Source organism: Vulpes vulpes, chromosome 15 (assembly GCF_048418805.1).
Source record: "Vulpes vulpes isolate BD-2025 chromosome 15, VulVul3, whole genome shotgun sequence".
In the NCBI taxonomy this organism is placed as follows: domain Eukaryota; kingdom Metazoa; phylum Chordata; class Mammalia; order Carnivora; family Canidae; genus Vulpes; species Vulpes vulpes.
In genome coordinates this window covers 12,010,798-12,030,854 of record NC_132794.1, presented here as the reverse complement: position 1 = coordinate 12,030,854, position 20,057 = coordinate 12,010,798, and the positions used below count along the sequence as shown (strand labels likewise).

At 37.6% G+C, this 20,057-nt stretch overlaps 1 protein-coding gene across 1 annotated transcript in view; it reads right to left on the bottom strand.

Annotated features, from left to right (window-relative positions):
• Nucleotides 1-3,106: 3,106 nt before the first annotated feature.
• PAXBP1 (PAX3 and PAX7 binding protein 1) overlaps nucleotides 3,107-20,057 on the bottom strand; it is a 33,833-nt gene continuing 16,882 nt past the window's right edge. Inside the window, exons 9-18 of the mRNA XM_025985189.2 lie at nucleotides 18,760-18,859; nucleotides 18,556-18,671; nucleotides 16,606-16,805; nucleotides 15,430-15,574; nucleotides 14,608-14,729; nucleotides 13,186-13,262; nucleotides 12,738-12,804; nucleotides 8,478-8,624; nucleotides 6,374-6,528; nucleotides 3,107-4,283 (exon numbers count right to left, since the gene is read on the bottom strand). Of these exons, the coding sequence (XP_025840974.2) occupies nucleotides 4,166-4,283; nucleotides 6,374-6,528; nucleotides 8,478-8,624; nucleotides 12,738-12,804; nucleotides 13,186-13,262; nucleotides 14,608-14,729; nucleotides 15,430-15,574; nucleotides 16,606-16,805; nucleotides 18,556-18,671; nucleotides 18,760-18,859 (1,247 nt within the window). The 3' untranslated portion in view covers nucleotides 3,107-4,165. The remainder of the gene's footprint in view (nucleotides 4,284-6,373; nucleotides 6,529-8,477; nucleotides 8,625-12,737; nucleotides 12,805-13,185; nucleotides 13,263-14,607; nucleotides 14,730-15,429; nucleotides 15,575-16,605; nucleotides 16,806-18,555; nucleotides 18,672-18,759; nucleotides 18,860-20,057) is intronic.

Here is a 20,057-nt window from a genome sequence, read left to right as displayed (position 1 = left end):
AGCTTGAGAACAGAATCATTGTGAAAATAAAATCAAAAACTTTTCAAAGACTGAAAAATTGCTCACACATACCATAGATAAGGACGTTACCCCTGTGATGAACAGGAAACTTGTGTGTGCCAAAAGTTTTCATTTGGAATAACACACCAACTCACGGAGTGAATGAAGGGGTTTGTTTTAATGATACACAAGGACTGTTATGGAAACAGGACCAGAGCAAAGGGAGGGCTCAGCCTCATTGAGATGAGAGCTGGAGGGTGTTCATGTCAACCTAGCTCTTGGTCCTTGAGCAGCAGGTGTCTCTGGAATTTCAACACCTATGGCTACAAAAGGTAAGCTTTTATGGGCAAAGTGCCTTTTGTAGAGTAGCTTAATGTGGCTAAGAATTTGACAAATCTTTCACCCTTTACCCTGTGTTTTGAATCATCAAGCTCAGGATATTAGTTTCCTGAAAATCTTTTTTTTTTTTTTTTAAGATTTTATTTATTTATTCATGAGAGACAGAGAGAGAGACAGACATAGGCAGAGGGAGAAGTAGGCTCCATGCAGGGAACCCGACGTGGGACTTGATCCCGGAACTCCAGGATCACGCTCTGGGCCGAAGGCAGGCGCTAAACCACTGAGCCACCCAGGTGTCCCTCTGAAGATCTTTTTAAGTAAAAGGCCCTAAACTAAGGACCACAGTATATCTTCCAAGAAATGTGCTAGGCATTCTCATTGAGCTGGAGGATTGTTAACATCCAAACCCCTGCGAGACTTAGGGCTGCAGGGCTAGGGTTAAGCCAGCATAAGTTACTGAGGCCTGGAGGTCCAGAAGCAGGCCAGAGGCCAGTCAACATTGTACATCAAAACCAATTCCATAAACTTTTAGCCTGTCTGCCTTTGCCAGTTAAGTCTGAAGCCTCTCCCAGCAACTGTGAACCCATTATCCATAATTTCCATTGTGAAGGACAGTCTCCAAAACATTTTGGACAATGAGAGCCATATCAAAGCATCAGGCCTCCCAAACATTCAGACATCTTACATTGTTCTTACTACATGTATAAGTTCTACTAGTGTTTTAATTTACCTGAAACAACAGACCAAAATGTTGTTATAATTGGTGATGGCGAGTCCCTTTTATGGCTATCACATTAAAGATGAGTTCTTGTAACCATACAGAATCACTACAGTGTAGCACCTTACACATTGCACTTTGCAGCTCTACAACCTCTGACCATTTTTAGGATTTCACGGTCTTGAGGGAAATTAGCTTTTAAAACAAAATGAGGCACTTGTCAGAACTCACTGACCAGTAACGCACATAAGTTTAAGAGGGCAAACTTTACTGTTTATAACTTATACCTCAATAAATCTAGCTTTAAAGGTATTAGGCAATTTTACATTTTAGGATACTCTGAGGAAGGGGTTCACGGTGAGGCTGTACAATTTGGGGCCAATTCTGAGTAATGAGATTATCATCACTGCCGGCAACTGATTCAAGCCAACTGAAGCCCTCTGGGAGACGATGACGAATATACTGGAGAGATTAGGAACTGGTGTGATGAGGCACTTGGGTGGCTGCCGGTGCAGCATCTTCCTTCAGCTCAGGTCATGATCCCAGGGTCCTTGGATTGAGTCCTGCTCAGCAGGGAGCCTGCTGCTCCTTCTGCTTGTGCTCACTCTGACTCGCTCTCAAATAAATAAGAAACTGGTGTGTGTGGTTGGTATGGTAGACCTGAAATCTTGACTTCCCAGTCTCCCACAAAGAGACCCTGGGTACCAATGACTGAGTGTAGTGGGGAGACAAAGGCAGGCCAGCTCCTAGAGACATGAAGTCCCTCAGAGAACTGTGACTCTGGGTTGAGGAGTTCCTGTTAGCCCTGCTGAGACCTTAACTGTTGCATCTGAGACTTCATTCCTCCCCCTTTCTGCTTCAGATGTCCTGCCTGCCTCATGAACTCTCAATTCTCAGGCTCTCCTGGTCTCGTCCAGCTCCTTCTCTTTTCCCTATCAAAAATCTCCTGCATTATCTAATGTTACCTCAGCGACTGCTTCCCCAGAGGACCCGGACTACTGAGTATTTCTTTTCCTGTTCCCTTCTTTGGCTGAGGGCTGTTCCCTGGGACATTATCTGGTGGGCACTCCAGTGTACTGCACAGGCCAAAGGAAGGCCCTCAGGCAGACCTGCAGGTGCCTACAATACACCAGAGCATCCACAGGGGTAAGGGTGGGGCACCACCGTCACATGGTAAAACATAGCCATAAGTCTTTATGACTGGTTTATATTGTTTCAATAAAATAACTTTCCTTTTCAAAAACCTTTCTCACCTATCTTGGAGTTAATTCAGAAGACTGAACCAAAAGGAAAAATTGAAGCAGCAAACCTTTAGCTTTATTAAAATGTCACCCTCTATTTATCTTTTGCCAATTCCCTTCATAAGGATGTACTTAAGCTCTTTCAGGAACAAAACCTTTTCCGGCTGAGACAGGAGAACTCTTGTTTTATGCACTACACTCAATTCACTTCACATCAAGATCCCTATGTGGTATGCAAACCCAACCCTGAAACCAAAACAGCCTGAGGGATTGCACAGGATAAAAAAGTCTCCAAGCTTACTCCAAGAGTCCTTCAAAGTAGATACAGGAAAAGTCACTAGTCTAATGGGGTTGGAAACACAAACTTAAGGCACAAATGATCTGCATGTTGTAACTATCCATGTGTATATGTGTTATTCCACTGAGGTTCTCATTTTAATCCTGTTCACTAGGCCATGGTTGTGAAACAGAATGAATATGTAGGGATACGTAGTGTTCCTACAATAAAGATAAAACTGACAGAGCAGGGCAGCCTGGGTGGCTCACCGGTTTCGCACCTGCCTTCAGCCCAAGGCGTGATCCTGGAGACCCGGGATAGAATCTCATGTTGGGCTCCCTGCATGGAGCCTGCTTCTCCCTCTGCCTGTGTCTCTGCCCCTCGCTCCCTCTGTATCTTTCATGAATAAATAAATAAAATCTGAAAAAAAACAAAACAAAAAACTGACAGAGCACTTAAGAGTGCATGACACTGTTATAAATGTTATTTGAAATGCTCTAAAATTAGTCACCAGCAAAATACAACAAAGGATCTATTTAAAAATTAATTTAATGCTTGGCTAAAGCTTAATTACATATATAATTATCAAACAATAGTCCTTAATTTCCAAAAAGTTCCTCTTTTGAAAATCACAGAATCAGAAAGCATAAACTTTAAAACAAGTTCTCTGAATATTTACAATGTGGTATAAACATTATAGAAGACCAAGGATATTAAATTGCCTGGGTGTACCTAATCAGCAAGGCGTATTCTTTATTGCATATATAACTCACATATGTGGGATTTTAAATAAAATGACAGACTACTAAAATTCAAATGCATGTATTTTTGTAAGCTGGTCAGGGGGTAAAATCATGAATGAGACAGGACAGTCAGCCCAAAACCATGCATTAGGTTTGTAGGGCTATTATTTCTAAAAGTTACACTTTTACGTTCTTCTCAAAAACCTATGTTGCATATATTATTCAGAGTTCATATTAAACCCACATTTGACTGTAATGCTGATTCAAGGAAGAAAGTTTCCATTCACCCAATGACTAAGTCCACACTCAACTCTCAATTTTAAGGCAGCAAAGCTACAGTGATAGCAACTGCTAACCAAAAGGTGATGAACACTTAGTCATTTGCCAGCCCTTTTGTTGCAACAGTGTAGTAATTTCCCTAAGACAATTTGCTACTGAATAATTTTCTGCTGTTAAAAGGCTTACTCTGTAGAAAAACACCACAAATTTCCAGTGTGAAAGTAACTCCATGGTGGTATAAATATATATATGCATAATTACACAATTTACACTGCACACATCGTTTACAGAACAATTAACTGAGAGGGTTAATTTGAAGGACCATAAAAAATACGTCTGTAAACAAAGTATGACAGGCAGTAAGGAAAACATTAATAGGCTTCCTAGAAATAACGTGAATTCCTTTCATTCCAAAGAAATTGCATTTAAGGACACAGTATTGAATATTAATAATGTTCTTTGTATTAAAACAAGAATCAGTATTTTACAGTTAAGAAACTTTACATATATACAAAATTTATACACTGGGAATGGTATTAAAGCAAACAGGCTTTTTAGTCTCACAAATCTATTTTCCTTCAATCAAAGACTTAAATTCTTTCACATTATGGTCACTTGCAACAGACATGGCATGATCCAAAGCACGAACACTTGCAAGGAGTTTTACTATCTGTTTTATGTTTTCCCTAGAAAAGAAAAAATGTAACAACATCTTAAGTTACTGATTTTATGACCATGTTTGAGGTTTGCAATCAATTTTTTCAAGCGTACATTTTTAAAGAAGACAGAGATAAGCAAGCTACAGCATGCAAAAAAATAAATAAATTTGTCCATGTAAAACAAAACTGGTATATGTTTAAATGACTAGCCCGGAGACCAAGGATCCACTTTCAAAAACAAAACCACCCCAAAATTTCATTCAGATCAATGACTTTCACGGATATCTAGATAGGAGAGAAAGCAATCTATTGCCAAACTACTTCAGAGACCTGCTTCCCATTCTCCCAAACCAGAGTTCCCAGGTAATTTTCTGAAATTATCTGGAACATAAATGTATTTGTGTGTATACATCCCCAACCTCGCATAATCTCCATTCTTCAAAATTTGCTAAGAGCATAAACTGGCTTCCTCTATGACCCCAGCTAGCAGCCATTCCCAGTAGTCCTCAAATTTTAGCATACATCAAAATTACTTAGAGGACTGCTGATACATAGATCACTAGGCCCCACCCCCAGAATTCAAAATCAGTAGGTCTGGAGTAGGGCCTGAGATTTGCATTTCTAACAAATCTCCCAGGTGATGATGATAATCCAGGAGCCACTTGAAGAATGACCATTTGAACAATGAAGTTTGAACCATGTGTGAGAAACAGCATACAATGTGACATTATTAGATTTATCTGCAAAATTGTAGCAAGCATCTTTTAGGGAAGGATTATATTTGTAAAACTTTGTAACCCACATGGAACCTATCTTATGGGCTCTGCTCACAGCAAATGCTTGTAATGGGTGAAGTTCTTTTCTTTTCTTTTTTTGTTAAGAATTTTATTTATTTATTAATGAGAGACACAGAGAGAAAGAGAGAGAGGCAGAGACACAGGCAGAGGGAGAAGCAGACTCCATGCAGGGAGCCTGACATGGTACTCGATCCCGGGTCTCCAGGATCACGCCCTGGGCTGAAGGCGGCACTATACCATTGAGTATAATATGCCGGCTGCCCTGAAGTTCTTTTCTGTAGAAAAGTAAATACCATTTGTTGGCATTTAACTTCCTAACAAAAACAGTTGTATATAAACAAATCAAAATTTAAAAAACGATTAGGACTGATCTAGTAAGAAACACTGAGGAGAAATACTAGTGCCAATAAATATCAACCAATAACAAAATGACCTAAAGATGAAATTAAAATATAAATCAAAATCACTTGCCAAAGAATTTTACCACTAAAATCTTTACTATCTACTTGGTTTTTAACTTTATTGTAAGACAGCAAATTTGTTAAAGAAAATAGAATTCTTCTCCATGGAAGGGAAACGAGGGAAAAGAAAACATTTTGTTACAGGGATATGACTAATGGTGTATATTCTGAATATGAAAACTCTGACAGAAGACTATATGAAATAAAACTTAGAAAATTCTTTCAAATTGTACTTCTTAATATTATTACTTACTTTTTATGCTAGAGATTTAATCCCAAATTACATGAATATCCAAGACAACATAAGCAAAAAAGGATAATGGTTCATTCCTTCCTTGCAACTCTTGGTAAAAACTGTGTACAAGCTGCTCCCCAAAAATCATGAACCTTAAGCCTATATGAGGTTGATACAAGAGAACTCCACACGGAGAACAAATGTCCTGAAATTGGCTAACCTTTAATACACTTAAGTTTTTGTGACCAGCTTTTTGAGTGTTTTTATCTCTATAATGAACTTCCAGAGATTAAGATCCATGACATTCTAAGAGCCTGAAGTCTCCCCAATTCTTCAAAGGAGACAAGAGAAAACCATGATTCATTCATTCTCCTTAGAACTGGTGCTTACCAGAAGTCCTTCTTAATACCTTCATAAATAACATATATATATATAAAAAAAAGATTAGGTAAAACTGAAAAAATGAAAAAGGATGTGTATTTTTGGTGGGTTTTCTAATACCAAATCAATGCACAATTTAAGGTAAAATATAAACACGACTCTAAGACATTTTAATAATACTAAAGGTGACAAAAAATAAAGACTCTAGCCCACCATTTCATTAAACAATTACCAAAAAATTACCTTGCATTTCTTTTTTCCACATCAGAACATCCGATACTGTTTCTGTAGATTGTATCTGCTAAATGTACAAGGTATCGACAGAAGTTTTCTAACTGAGAAATAGTTCTTTCTCCTTTCAGGTTCATGAACCATTGCTTTGGGAAACAATTGATTACCTATGAAGAAGAAAGATGTAAAATAAAATAGTTAAAATAAAATGTCTAAAAGCTGAGCCTAGACAGGGGGTAAAATGTATGTAACTAGAAGACCTGCTATTGAACTATATATGTATCGCCAATACCTTTGAAGAGACATTCTTTTCAACCTGACTTTCCACATTAACTATACAAATATACCTGAATATTATCTGTACTTTTAACTTCAACAACAGGTACTCAAAACAAAAGATAAATGACCTTCAATATTTAAGGAAATTAGGAACATAAAACTGTTAACCAATTGCTTCATTTTCCTGTCTTCCAGGAAGCCCAAAATGAACTGAATTGCCATTTTTATCAGTGGCTTTTGATATAAAAACATGTGCAGCATAAATATCACAGCATAAACATGTGTAGCCCCTCCACATCCTGACCAATTCTGAGAGTAGGTGTCCAAGCTAGCCCAGAGTGGGGTCAAGAGAATAGTGCAGCAGGGGGGTGGCTTAGGGCAGGAGGTGACCTGGGCATGGTGTCAGTACAAAACCCTAGTAAGGGGAGACTAGTTTCCACATGGGGGAGAGCAATGTACCAGGAGGATTCATTTAAGTGAGCAGAGGACCAAAGGACCCAGGGATGCTTGGGAAAATGACTGATTCCAGAGCTGGGGCCAAGCAAGTAGAAGATGAGCCTGGAACATCACGGGCCAGAAAACAAGAAAGTGCTCCCCCAAAATGAGAGGACATGTTACAAGGTCACAGAAGTCAACTGGCAGGGACTCAAATGAAATCTGGGACAGTTCCTGCCAAAGATGCAGAATCTGAACCCAGTCATGAAAAGATTAAAAAAAAAAAAAAAAAAAAAAAAACAACCCAAGTTGAGGGACATTCTGCAAAATAACTAGCCCTTCACCTTCAAAAGTGTCAAGGTTTTGTAAAGGTCAAGGAAAGCCAAGAACTCTTCCAGATTAAAGGAGCCTAAGAAGACATGATAATTAAATGCCAAGAATGATCTGGGAAGTATTTTGCCAAGGATGTGATATTATCGACATAACTGACAAAACTTAAAAGATCTCAAAGCTTAGGTGACAGTAATAGATAAATGATATTGATAGATTGTAATTATGTATAAGAACACCCATGTTTATAGGAAACAAACATAAAAGTATTTGAGGCAGGGGAGTATCATGTTAGAAACTTACTCTGGCATGGTTGAGGGAAAAAATTTTCTATCGTACTTGCAAATTTTAATTTTATAGTTATTTCAAAAAATATTTTCAAAAAAGGGAAATTAGGGGTGCTATAGGGCATATGACTCTTGATCTAATATGGATGGTAAGTTCAAGCCCCACATTGGATGTAGATTGTTTTGAGAATAAAATCTTAAAATATAAAAAACATGAAACTGTCTAACTCCCATAAAATAGAAAACAAAATAAAATTAAACAGGGACACCTGGGTGGCTCAGCAGTTGAGCATCAGCCTTCAGCTGAGGGTGTGGTCCTGGACTCCTGGGATCGAGTCCCACACTGGGCTCCCCTTGCGGAGTCTGCCTCCCTTTCCCTCGGACTCTATGTGTCCCTCATGAATAAATAAATAAAATCATAAAAAAATAAAATTAAACAAAATTATTTCTTCAATGAGAGACTATTGCTATAATAACACTCAAAATAGTATGCATCCAATTGTAAAAAATTTATTATTCTGAAATTAACAACTTTAACACCTACCAAAATAATGATATAATAGATGGATAAAAGGATAGATACAAATATTACAATATACATTTTTATGTGAAAAATTCTAAGGGGGTTCAGAGCTACCTGGGAGGCAAACTGATTGTCAACATTTCACCAAGGTCAATAATCAAAGGGGTTTTCACAAAGTCTAAAATCTCTCCTCAAATAAAGGAAACTTAATTCATTGTAATTTACATGCTTTACAAACCACAATATGTATCACTTAACTCACATTTTGGGCTTTTTTGATGCTGTCATCTCCATATTCAGAATTCTGAAAAGCCATGAGAATGTATCTGTTTAATAAACCATCTATTGACAATTCCTGAAGAGTTTTATTGGAGAAAATGCCATACCACTGAAGAAAATTCCCTAATAGCTAGAACGAGAAAAAAAATTATTTCCCCTCAGACTGAGATCATTGACACATAACACTGTATAAGGTGTACAACATAATGATTTGATCTAAGTATATACTGTGAAATGATCACCACAGTAAGTTAGCATCCTTCACCTAACTCTGAATTTTTTCCCTTATGACGAGAACTTTTAAGATCTACTCTCTCAGCTTTAAATATATATCACGTTATTATCACCTAGCCACCACGTTATACATTACATTCACAGAATGTAACTGGAAATTTTACAGATTTTTCATCTGTAACTGGAAGTCTGTACTTTTGGATCCCTTTCACCAGAACCCCCCTACTCACTTCCATCCTGGACTCCCACTTCTGGCAAACACACATCAGATCTCTCTTTCTACAAGTCTGGTAAATTTTTTTTATGAGAAGAAAAACTATCTAGAGGTACTGTTAAGTCAAAGAAAATAGTTACAGAGTAAAACACCTTGTGAAAGAAATACAGTGGACTATGTCTTGCTGAAGTATTAATAGTTTTAAAGGGTCCAAATACTGCCTCAAATGACTAAAGATTTGAATTTTAAGCTTTAATTAGTTAAAACTAACTAACTGAGACATAAATAGCTACATGACTACTACATATGCCAGGCCAAAAACAGAGTATCTTCCATCATCATAGAAAGTACTACCAGGGAAGTGCTGATTCTTAGATAAATGTCCTTCATTAAAAATCACAGTTAAGTGAGTCCTACAACCATCCTCAAAAAGATGGAAATTCTCTGACTACAACACTGCATGTTTACTCAATCTCACGAACCTGAACTCAAGCTACTAAAGCTCAATACATGCAAAACAGAAGCCATTATTACAAAATGGGAGTGCCCGGCCCAACCCACCATAAAAGTTTCTCAGTATTTCCCAGCTCAGTAAACATTAACATTATTAGTAAACGTTAACATTATCCAACCAACTCAGTACACCGGATGCCTGGATGTTATTCTTCACCTTTCCCTGAAGCTGTCTGACCCCATTTCCATCCACTGTGTCCATTTCTCTCAGTTCCTGTTGCCACCCCCCAATCCAAGCTGCCATCGTGTCTTTCTGTCTTTCACCCCACCGTCCCTTAAGCAATTATGAGCATAAGCTCTAGAGTAGTCCTTAAGCAGGGTTCTGTGAGAGAACTAAAACCCACAGAAAATGATCTGAGTTATTTCTTATTTAATTTTCCCAAAGATGGTACATAGCAAGTACCATTCTAGACACAGGGAAAGAGAATTCATTATTTTCCATGGAGGACTTAGGGCATTAGGCATTATTTCACAGAAACCGACTGAGAGGAGCTGCTCATCAGTCAGACTGGCCTCACTTAGCCTCCCATTTCTACACTGAACAAAAGAATGACTTTGGGCAGGTTATTCTGTTGCCTAACTGCTCCAGGAGTAGTATGAGAATATAATAGGGTCTAGTTCTTAGGCTACTGTGAAGATTCAACAATAAAGGGTATGGCACAGTGCTTGGCACATAGTACATCCATAATAAATTTTCATTATTGCTATCCTTACCTGCTGTGATCCATTATCCTCACAACAGCCAAAGTAATCTTAAAAACGGCAATTTGTGCATGTCACTTCCCTGCTAAAAACCCTTCCATGACCAATATTAATTTTCAACAAAGGTACACAAACAATTAAATAAAGACATTTTGAATTGTCAGCATTATTTATAATAGCCAAATTATGGAAGCAGCCCAAGTGTTCATCAATTGATAGTAGATAAAAATGATGTGGTATATATACCGTATACACACACAAACACACACACACACAAACAGAATATTCAGCCATCATCCAGAATGAAATCTTGCCATTTGCAATATGGAGCTAGAGAGTATAATGCTAAGTGAAATAAATCAGTAAGAGAAAGAAATGCCCTATGATCTCACTTATATGTTAAGAAACAAAACGAACAAGCACAGAGAAAGACAAACCAAGAAACAGACTCAACTAAAGAGAACTGATACTCACGAGAAGGGAGGCTGGGGATGGGGAGGTGAGGAGTGAAACAGGTGATGGGGATTAAGGAGTGGACACATCATGAATACTGAGAAATGTATAGAATGATTGACCACTATATTGTGTACCTGAAACTAATATAATGCCATATATTAACTATACTAGAACTAAAATAAAAATTGTAAAACTTAATAATAAAAAAAAGCCTTTTCAATAAACATTTCTGGAACGAAGTTCAATCCAGGCCCCACATCTGCTAAAAAAATTAACTCAAAATGGATTACAGACTTAAATGTAAAGCCTGAAACTATGAACTATCTAGATGAAATGACAGGAGAAAAACTTTGTGGTCTTGCGTTAGGCAAAGATTTCTTAGATATGACACCCAAAACACAACCCTTAATAGGAAAAAGTGATAAACCAGACTCCATCAAAATGAGGAACTTCTGCACTTTGAAAGACTGTTAGAGCATGAAGATAAGCCACACAGTAGCAAAGAAAAACTGCAAACTATATATCTGGTAAGGAATTTATACCTAGAATATGAACTCAAATCTCAGTAAGACAATTTTTAAAAATGCAAAAATATGGGTGCCTGCGTGGCTCAGCTCATTAAGCATCTGCCTTTGGCTCAGGTCATGATCCCAGGGTCCTGGGATTGAGCTCCACATTGAGGTCCCTGCTCAGTGGCAAGTCTGCTTTTCCCTCTCCCTCTGCCTTTCCCCCAGCTCTTTCAAGTAAGTAAAATCTTAAAAAAAAAAAGAAAAAAAAAAGCAAAAGATTTGAACAGATACTTCACAAGAGAACATAGCAAATAAACACATGAAAACATGCTCAACATCATCAGTCATTAGAGAAATACAAATTAAGACTAACAGGACAACACTACACACATAGTAGAATGACTTAAAAAAACCCACCACTCCAAAACTGACAATACCGTGCGTGTGCATTACGTGGTAAAAACGAAGGATAATTGGGGAACATTATATATTGTTGATTTGAAAACCAGCTTTGCATACGTATTCTTCACCCAAGTGAAATGTAAACTTACATATCCAGAAAAGGCCTGTATACAAATGTTTACAGCAGCTTTATTCATAATCGCTCTAAACTGGAAACAATTCAATATTCCTCAATTGGGGAATGGATTAAAAAAAAAATATAGCAACTTGTGGCATATCCACCTTCAAAGGAAGACTACTTAGCAATAAAAAGACATGAACTACTGACAACACTGATAAGTCTTAAATGCATTATGCTAAGTGAGTGAAGCCAGACTCAAAAGTATCCCGTAAATAATACTATTCCTAGGGCACCCTTACAAAGAAAACCATAGGACAAGAAAAATGGGTGGCCATGGTACAGGGGAGGTCTCCACTACAAAAGAGACTGGGGAATTTGGGGAGATGGTAAAAGTGTTCCCATCCTGATTTGGGTAGTGAACACACATTTCCCTTACACCAGGCATCTTGGACTTTAATATCCTGCCTTCCCTCACCTCAGTGTCAGCTCCTAACTTATTCTTTTAGTCTAATAATCTAAATATCACTTACTCAGGGTAGTCGGGGATCTTCTGTGACTCACCAGTGAAGGTCTCTGTACCCTTGTTTTTTTTTTCTTTTCCTGGTTTTATGCTCCCACATCACCCTGAATTTCTCCTTTCAGGATTCATCACACCTGAGATGCTAATAATACTTGTCTGCTGTCAACTGTGCTGATTATAAACTCTACAAAGACTCCACTTCTATTATATTTAGTGCTATATTCCCCACCTTAGAAAAGCAACTGATACTCTACACTTGATGAATAAATTAATTATGATTTAGCAAGTTGATATATTAACTCTGGCTGTATATACATATATATAAAGTAACTTATACATTAAAATGGCTAACTTGGCTAGCTTGGACTTTGCTTGGAACTCAGAAAACATTTTCTTGTGTGGAAATACCAAACCTGAGTAAACTTTTGGAATAAAATTACTTTGTAAAATGGAGTTTCTTTACAGACATCAACCTAAGCCTATAGATCTGCTTAATCAAATAGCAAAATACCTTCCAAAATATATGAGTCAAACAAAATCTGAAGTCTTTTAGATAGCCTACAGACACATACCTTAACTGAAGACCAAAACTGTCGTTGAAAAAACAAATAAGGCCCAGAATTTTTATTTTCCAAGACACTAAGAAAAAAAAACATGAGCAAACATTTTATATATTAAGTGCCATGTGATTCCTGGAAAAGATTTCTACAAGTTTTAAAATAGATAAACAAAAGAGTTAAGTAATTTTTCAAATTTTCAAATAACTATATTCCAGAAGGTAAGTTTTAAAAGATAATGGAAATAGTGGTGAGATACAAAGGGGAACAAAAATTTTATTTGCTTTATCCTGCTTAAGGGAACAATTTCCCCACCGACTTAGGTCTCTTTGGGCTACAGGTTTACACTCAATACATAAAGTTATATATTCAAGCTACCTTTAGTTTTTCGAGAATTTAAGAAGTCTTCTCTGGAAGACAATGGAGAATATTATCATCTTTAATGTTTTGAGGTGTTACTTACTTTTTGGGATACAAGGGCATGAACACATCATCATCTAAAGTTCTCCTCATTCTTAATAAAAGTGCTTTTAGGTACACCTGAAGAATAAAAAACAGATCACACATTTTAATAAGGGTCATGATAAAAGTTGAATTTTAAGAAATAAAAACAAGTCATATTCTAAAATATACTATGTAGTATTTGATTTCAAGTCAATGGTCTTCTTCAATTTTTTACCTTTCTCTCTGAAAGCATAAAGGTCTTTAATACTCACTATTCTTAATTGGGCCCTCAACTACCAGGCAATAAAGCCACTTAGAAATCTGTAAACCCTTAGAGTCTACTATATCACTAAGATTTAAGATCAGACACATAATCTGGTTCTTCTCAAAATAAAGTCAGTGAAAACAGTGATAAAGAGTACCTTTTCTCAGGCACCTGAGAGGCCAGGTGGTTAAAACCTCTGCTTTCGGCTCAGGTCATTATCTTGGGGTCCTGGAATCGAACCCCTGCTCAGGGGGAGCATGCCTGTCCCTTTCCCTCTGCACCCCCTACTCACGCTGTCTTTCTCACAAATAAATATGTAAAATCTTAAAAAAAAAAAAAAAAAAGAGTACATATTCTGTGTCTAAACAGCTCCTAAGAACGCCAGAGGTTGGCAGCAATCTCAAGTTTGGAAACTGTTTTTAAATGTTTTAGCATTTAAATCATCAGCAGTTACCCACTGTAGTAGTTTTACGTTCTTCTTTTTCCAAAAAAATAAAGTTCTTAAAGGGATGTTTGATTAGTGGGGGGTACGGAGGTGAGAAGGATGAGAGGCTACGTGGAGTAATGACATCATCTCGCCAGATATTTTTTTTTTATTCATGATAGACACACACAGAGAGAGAGAGAGAGAGAGAGAGAGAGAGAGAGAGGCAGAGACACAAGCAGAGGGAGAAGCAGGCTCCATGCCAGGAGCCCGACGCGGGACACGATCCCGGGACTCCAGGGCTGTGCCGTGGGCCAAAGACAGGCGTTAAACTGCTGAACCACCCAGGGATCCCCTCGCCAGAGATTTTATTTTATTTTATTTTTTATTTTTTTAAAGATTTTATTTATTTATTCATGAGACACAGAAAGAGAGGCAGAGACACAAGCAGAGGGAGAAGCAAGCTCCATGCAGGGAACCTGATGTGGGACTTGATCCTGGGTCTCCAGGATCACATCCTGGGCTGAAGGCGGTCTAAACCGCTGAGCTACCTGGGCTGCCCTCGCCAGAGATTTTAAAATTAAAAATGATTATCTCAAACCTTGTATATTTCAGGCTGTAAAGGACCAGATGGCCTGAGAGAAATCAGATTTTCTGGCAAGTCTTAGAACGTATCACTCATTCCCTCAACTCTTGCTCATTTTGAAAGGAAAAGGTAGGGAAAAACCTTTTACAGACAATAAATAAATTACCTGTGTATTTTTGTTTTCTGCATTCACTACTGAAGGATATCCGTTTATTAATTTTAGTGTAATTCCAACCATTCTTGAAGTCTGTGTCGTAGAAAAAGGGTCCCACATATTTTCAGCTATTACTATTAAGAGAAAAGTACAATGTGTTGAGATACAGAAGTAAATTGGAGTTGACTTAAATCTGCTGTCAAGCAGTCCTCAACTTATAAATGCCAATCCTGATTTACTTTTTCTCTCTTTATAGTATAAGCTGCAGTCTTCTTTGTCCTCTTAACAATGGGAACGCTGAGGATTAGGCAAATGTGGGGAGGGCATAGATTCGTTCTATTTTCTGCTGCTCAGCGATAATAAACATTGCCAGGGAGGGGAGGATTTCTATATCCTAGGAGATGTCCCAGCAAGAATTCCTAACTAAACTTAAAACTTTATTTTTAATATTTTAAATAGGTTCCCACACCAATGATTCCTAATCTTTTTTTCAGAAATTGATGGAAGTAATGAAAATTGCTCCCCAGGAAAATGTATACCCTCCCGCCAAACTATGTATTCAGTTTTGCCTCAAATAGTGTATAAAAGTCTCTAAAATTCATCTATGGATCAATTACTGTCTCCAACTCCAAGCCCACCCCATGTCCTAGGTTAAGAGAAATCTTTTTTTTTTTTTTTTTTTTTTTTTTTTGGTTAAGAGAAATCTATCCTTTAGTCCAGTGGTTACCTTAGCATTTGTAATATAACTTCCATGAGGAAATACGCTCTGGTTAGAAACTCATAAAAATAGAACTGGAAAACCCATGTGTTTAAATGTTCAATTCAGAAATCTACCTGTTAGTTTAGGAAGAATCACCTTTTCCACAATGGTAGGCAATAGTGCAACATCTACATCATCTTTCTCTTGCTCTCGCTCTTCACAACCATAAAATAGCAAAGATTCAAACCACAGCATATTCTCAAAGTCACGACATTTTGCCTAGAAAAAAGAATGTTATAAGCAAAACATTTAAAATATCTGCTATTTCTGCTTCTAGCCATAATTAAGAATAATGGACAGGATTTAACCTTCAGTCATAAACAACTAAAAACTGTACGAAATATATGAAACATCTATTTTCAGACACTGGACAAGGTAGTATAGGAAGATGGCCCCCGAAAGGGAGACAATCAAATGAGGTGAGCTCCCAGTGGAGAGAGCAGAGCAGGGTGGGAATTGCAAGCAGAGCAGTTTTACTCAGTTGTGGAGAAAAGTACTGGAGTTCAGGGTGGCTGAGACAACTGGAAGTGGTGGGGGCAGAGGAGGGAGTGACCCAGAACAACAACTCCAATATGCACACAAATCCCCAACCATTGCTGTGTTCAAAGACACAATATCCAGCAAAGAGCAAATGGGAGCTGGAGGTCAAATGTTCAGGTTTTTTTTCAGTTGTTTCCAGGGCTCCAACCTCAGTCCTCTTCCCCTTACAACTTACACATTCAACCCAGCCAATCTCACTCAGGCCCATGGTTCTCTGTCCACATGTAGGTAACCTCTAACACTCTCCCTTAAATAGGGCCACTGAACACTTATAGGCCATCTAGCCTCCCCTCTTATAAACCAAACCAACAGGTCCAATTGATTCCACTTCCTAAATTTATCAATTTGTATTATTCTCCCAATTTCCATTACCACCTACTTAGTTCAGGTCCTCCTTTCACATCTGCCTCACTGAGCTTCGCATGAGGTTCTAAATCTTTCTAGGACCAAAGAATCAAATTATTATTCATTCATGTTCATATCCCAGTATCACCATGTATAATTTCAGTTGAGGAAAGCACTGTATGTAACCTGAAAATCACAAACAGCTCTCTTCAGAAGGAAGACTGCATAAACGATCATGACATTATACAATCTGTATTGTAGCCCTGTGACCGTATCTCCCTTGAAAAATATTTTGCTAGCTTTGAGATTAAAATTATCCAGGCATCATGTTATATTGCTTGGTACTAGTGACACAAGCCACTTACCTCGAGAGGAGTCCAAGTGAGAAGCTGTAGCCGTATAAGGGGGTTGAACAGCTTTGGCAAACAAAGGCCGATGTAAGCATCCTTGTAGGACAGGTAGTATTTTGAACGCCATGCCTCAAATTGGGATTTAATACAGTCAATTGAATAGAAACTTTCAAGGACATCTTCAAAAACCTTGCTGGACTCTTTTGAAATGCGATCTAAAGAAAACAACAAAAACCCCACAGAGAACCATAATTTAGTATGGAGTAGACAAAACACAATTCAGTATTTTCTTTGTAGCTTCAGAATCACTCAGGCTCATTAACAGAAGAATCATTATTAATTGCAATTTAACAGAAAGCATAAAGAGAGTAAGTTTAGGTTTCAAATGTCTCTTATGCAAACCAGAGTGCAGGCAGTGTTTGCACGGCTCCAATATATACCATTTCCTATTCCCAGAGTTTTGTTAAATACCACCTGTCCCCCAACAAGTTTTAAATTTCAGTTACTATGGTATATTAATCATGAGTAATTGCATGAAGTACAGACTTTGCTGCTAGCTCTTCAGTTCACAAATCACTATAAAGATCAGAAGTGCATTATGATCAGTGATTTCAAAATCTGTTGGTGAGTGCAAGGATGGACACAGACAAGTATCAGTAATGAATGTTAAGACCTTTAAGTGGAAGGTTACTTGATGACACTGATGACTTGGGAAACAGGAATCTTTTATAATGGGGAGATCTACTTGTGACAATCTTCTCAAGATCAATCTTAATATCACTAATACTGGGACAATCTAACCTTTGCCATCTGATATTATACAATAAGTAGCAGGCTCTTATATGAAGTATTCTTGCCAAAACAAAGCTTAACTTGAAGCTAATCAAGTCTTCAGACCTAAGTGCCGGCTTACGTTGAAATATAGTGAATGGAAAAATCAAACTAAGACTATGAGAAAACAGACAAATTTAGAATGTAGAATGCAAATAAGTGGCCTGATCTCTTCAAAAACCCAATGTCTTAAACAATAGGGGTGTGTATATGTGTAAGGAATTCATGGACATTGATTAGTTCTAGGGAAAAAAAATGGAACCAAATACAGGGCAGGAAATCTCGTGTGGATTCTAGTTTGGAAAATACAGAATAATCCACCAAAAAGAGTCTCAAGAGTTTTATTTTGGGGGAGCTGCTACTAAATAGACACAATATTAAGAACTTGCAGTTAAAACATGCTCAACTGTTTATAAAGTATCATGATGTTTATAGGTTACTTTGAAATAGTTCAGCAATATACATATACACAGGTATACCACCCCCTCCCTCAACTTGGTAGAACTGTTGGATCTGGGTGACAAGTACATGGGTGATCACTGTGGTATTCCGTCTAATTTCTGTCTGTTTAAAAATATTCACTATAAAAAGGTGGGAGAAAAATAGACTTCTCCAACTAAGTTCCAATGGCTTGTAGCCGGTAAAACTCCAAATAACCACAACCAATGATGGGAAATGAAGACTTCCGAAGACCCTTTTAGAAATGCCTGGCACATATTGGTAGTTACTATTCCTCTTGGTTGAAATTATTCAGAACTCCCCAAATCAGTAGTTTCCTTCAGGGCTGAGTGTCCCATGGCCGAGCTATACCTTCCCAGGACAGGTTGCATTAGGGCTATCCTTGGGAATCTGACACTTTTTTTTTTTTTGGTCATTTAAAATTCTATGATTCTGAAGAGTAAAATAATTTATTATGCAAGTGCTAAATAAAGCCCATGATAAGGTATCATCACTATTTTTGAGAATTCATCATATATTCAGTTAAGAAAAATGGGTGCAAGTTTTTACAATTAAGAAAAGAGTGGCTGATTCTAAACGCAGAGGCCACAAAACTTCACACCACCTTATGGTAAAAACCACACACAAATAGAAACAAAAGTGGCAATAAATCTCATTTCCCAATAAATGTCTAACCTTTTTCCAGATTGAAATTTGTAATATCCGTAGAAGTTTCTTCATCATCACTGGAAAGGCCTTCAAGGTGATCTGCCATCTTACCGGTTTGCTCTCTGGCTTGTCTACGACGAGTCCTAAATAACAAAGATCATGTTCCCAAACCAGATAGAAGAGATTCCTCCCTTTGCAAACAAAGCAAAAGCCACACATTTTTAGAATTACCTCCTGGCCTCCCGTTCTGCAATCCTGCGTTTTGCATGCTCTTGATACAGTGCCCGATCTCGCCCAAAGGAATCAAGATTTGGTGCCATTAGAGCTTTATCTGTAAAACAACAATAGTTAAAATTAAAAGCCTTCCTTCAACAATCTTGAGGAAAGAGTTTGCACAGAATAAGCCATAATGATAGACTGTTTGCTAATCTCAATGGCAGGATTCTGCAGTAACTGGTAAACCAGATAGTTCTGTAGTTTAGAGCAAATCTCAGTATTATTCTGCGTTCCCATGAAAAGGAGTAGAAAAATAAATGGAGAGTTCAACAACCCTACACAAATACAATTGGGTTTAATCACTGTTTTTATATCTACTTGTAAGAACTAGTTGATGCTATCATGATAATCAAATAAATTAAAAATCAAAATTACCTGTGCAAAGGGAAAAATAATAGATTACTTTTTAAGGAAGAAGTTAAGCATCACATGTTGAATGGTATGACAGAAAAGAAACACAAGTAGGAAGGATGAGAAAAACAGCTTTGTTTCAGAGAAGTTAGTAATCTATCCTATTTACTCTGATTTTGCTGAGTAGAAATTTATTCTCCTTACTATTTATAGAGCAAAGGCAGAATCAACATGCAAACTGGAAACACGATCTAAGAAGACCAACTTAAATGCTGCCTCAAACAATCGCTTTCAAAGCAGAATTCTGTACTTCTTTTGCTTCCTATTTTCATCTCTCTTTAACTTTCTAGGGCAACTTTCTAGCTTTAACCTTCCAACCTTCCTATTTAAATTTATATTTCAGTCACCATGGTTTTAATTTCTAAGAGATGGTTCTTATTCTTAGAATACTCCTTTTCTATAGCATCCTCTAGCTTATGTCACATGTAGGACACCTCCTATGACCTCCCAAAGGGTAGCAAGTATATTTTATATTTCCTTCTGTCACCTGTGTTGTCTTTGTTTCCTCAGTTCCTCTGGTTCTATTGTGTGTGCTGCGTTCTCTGATGATCAGTAACTACCTCAAATAAAAGAATGAGCCTGGAAGTTCTGTGGACAAAGGTGGGTGGTATCTAACAGCAGCCTCTAGATCTGACCACTGGGAGAATGTCACCTCTTCTGTTGGGGGCTCCCAAATGTTAGTGTCTCAGAGTCTTTTCTCTGGACCCATTCTCTTTCTCCAGAGAACTGTCCTCTAATCTCTTGTCTAGGGTAGGAAGAGGAGTGGGGGTAATATCTGTCTGCAATACTTCTCTCATTTCTACATTTTATAAAGATAATCCATAAGACAGGGATCAAAATAG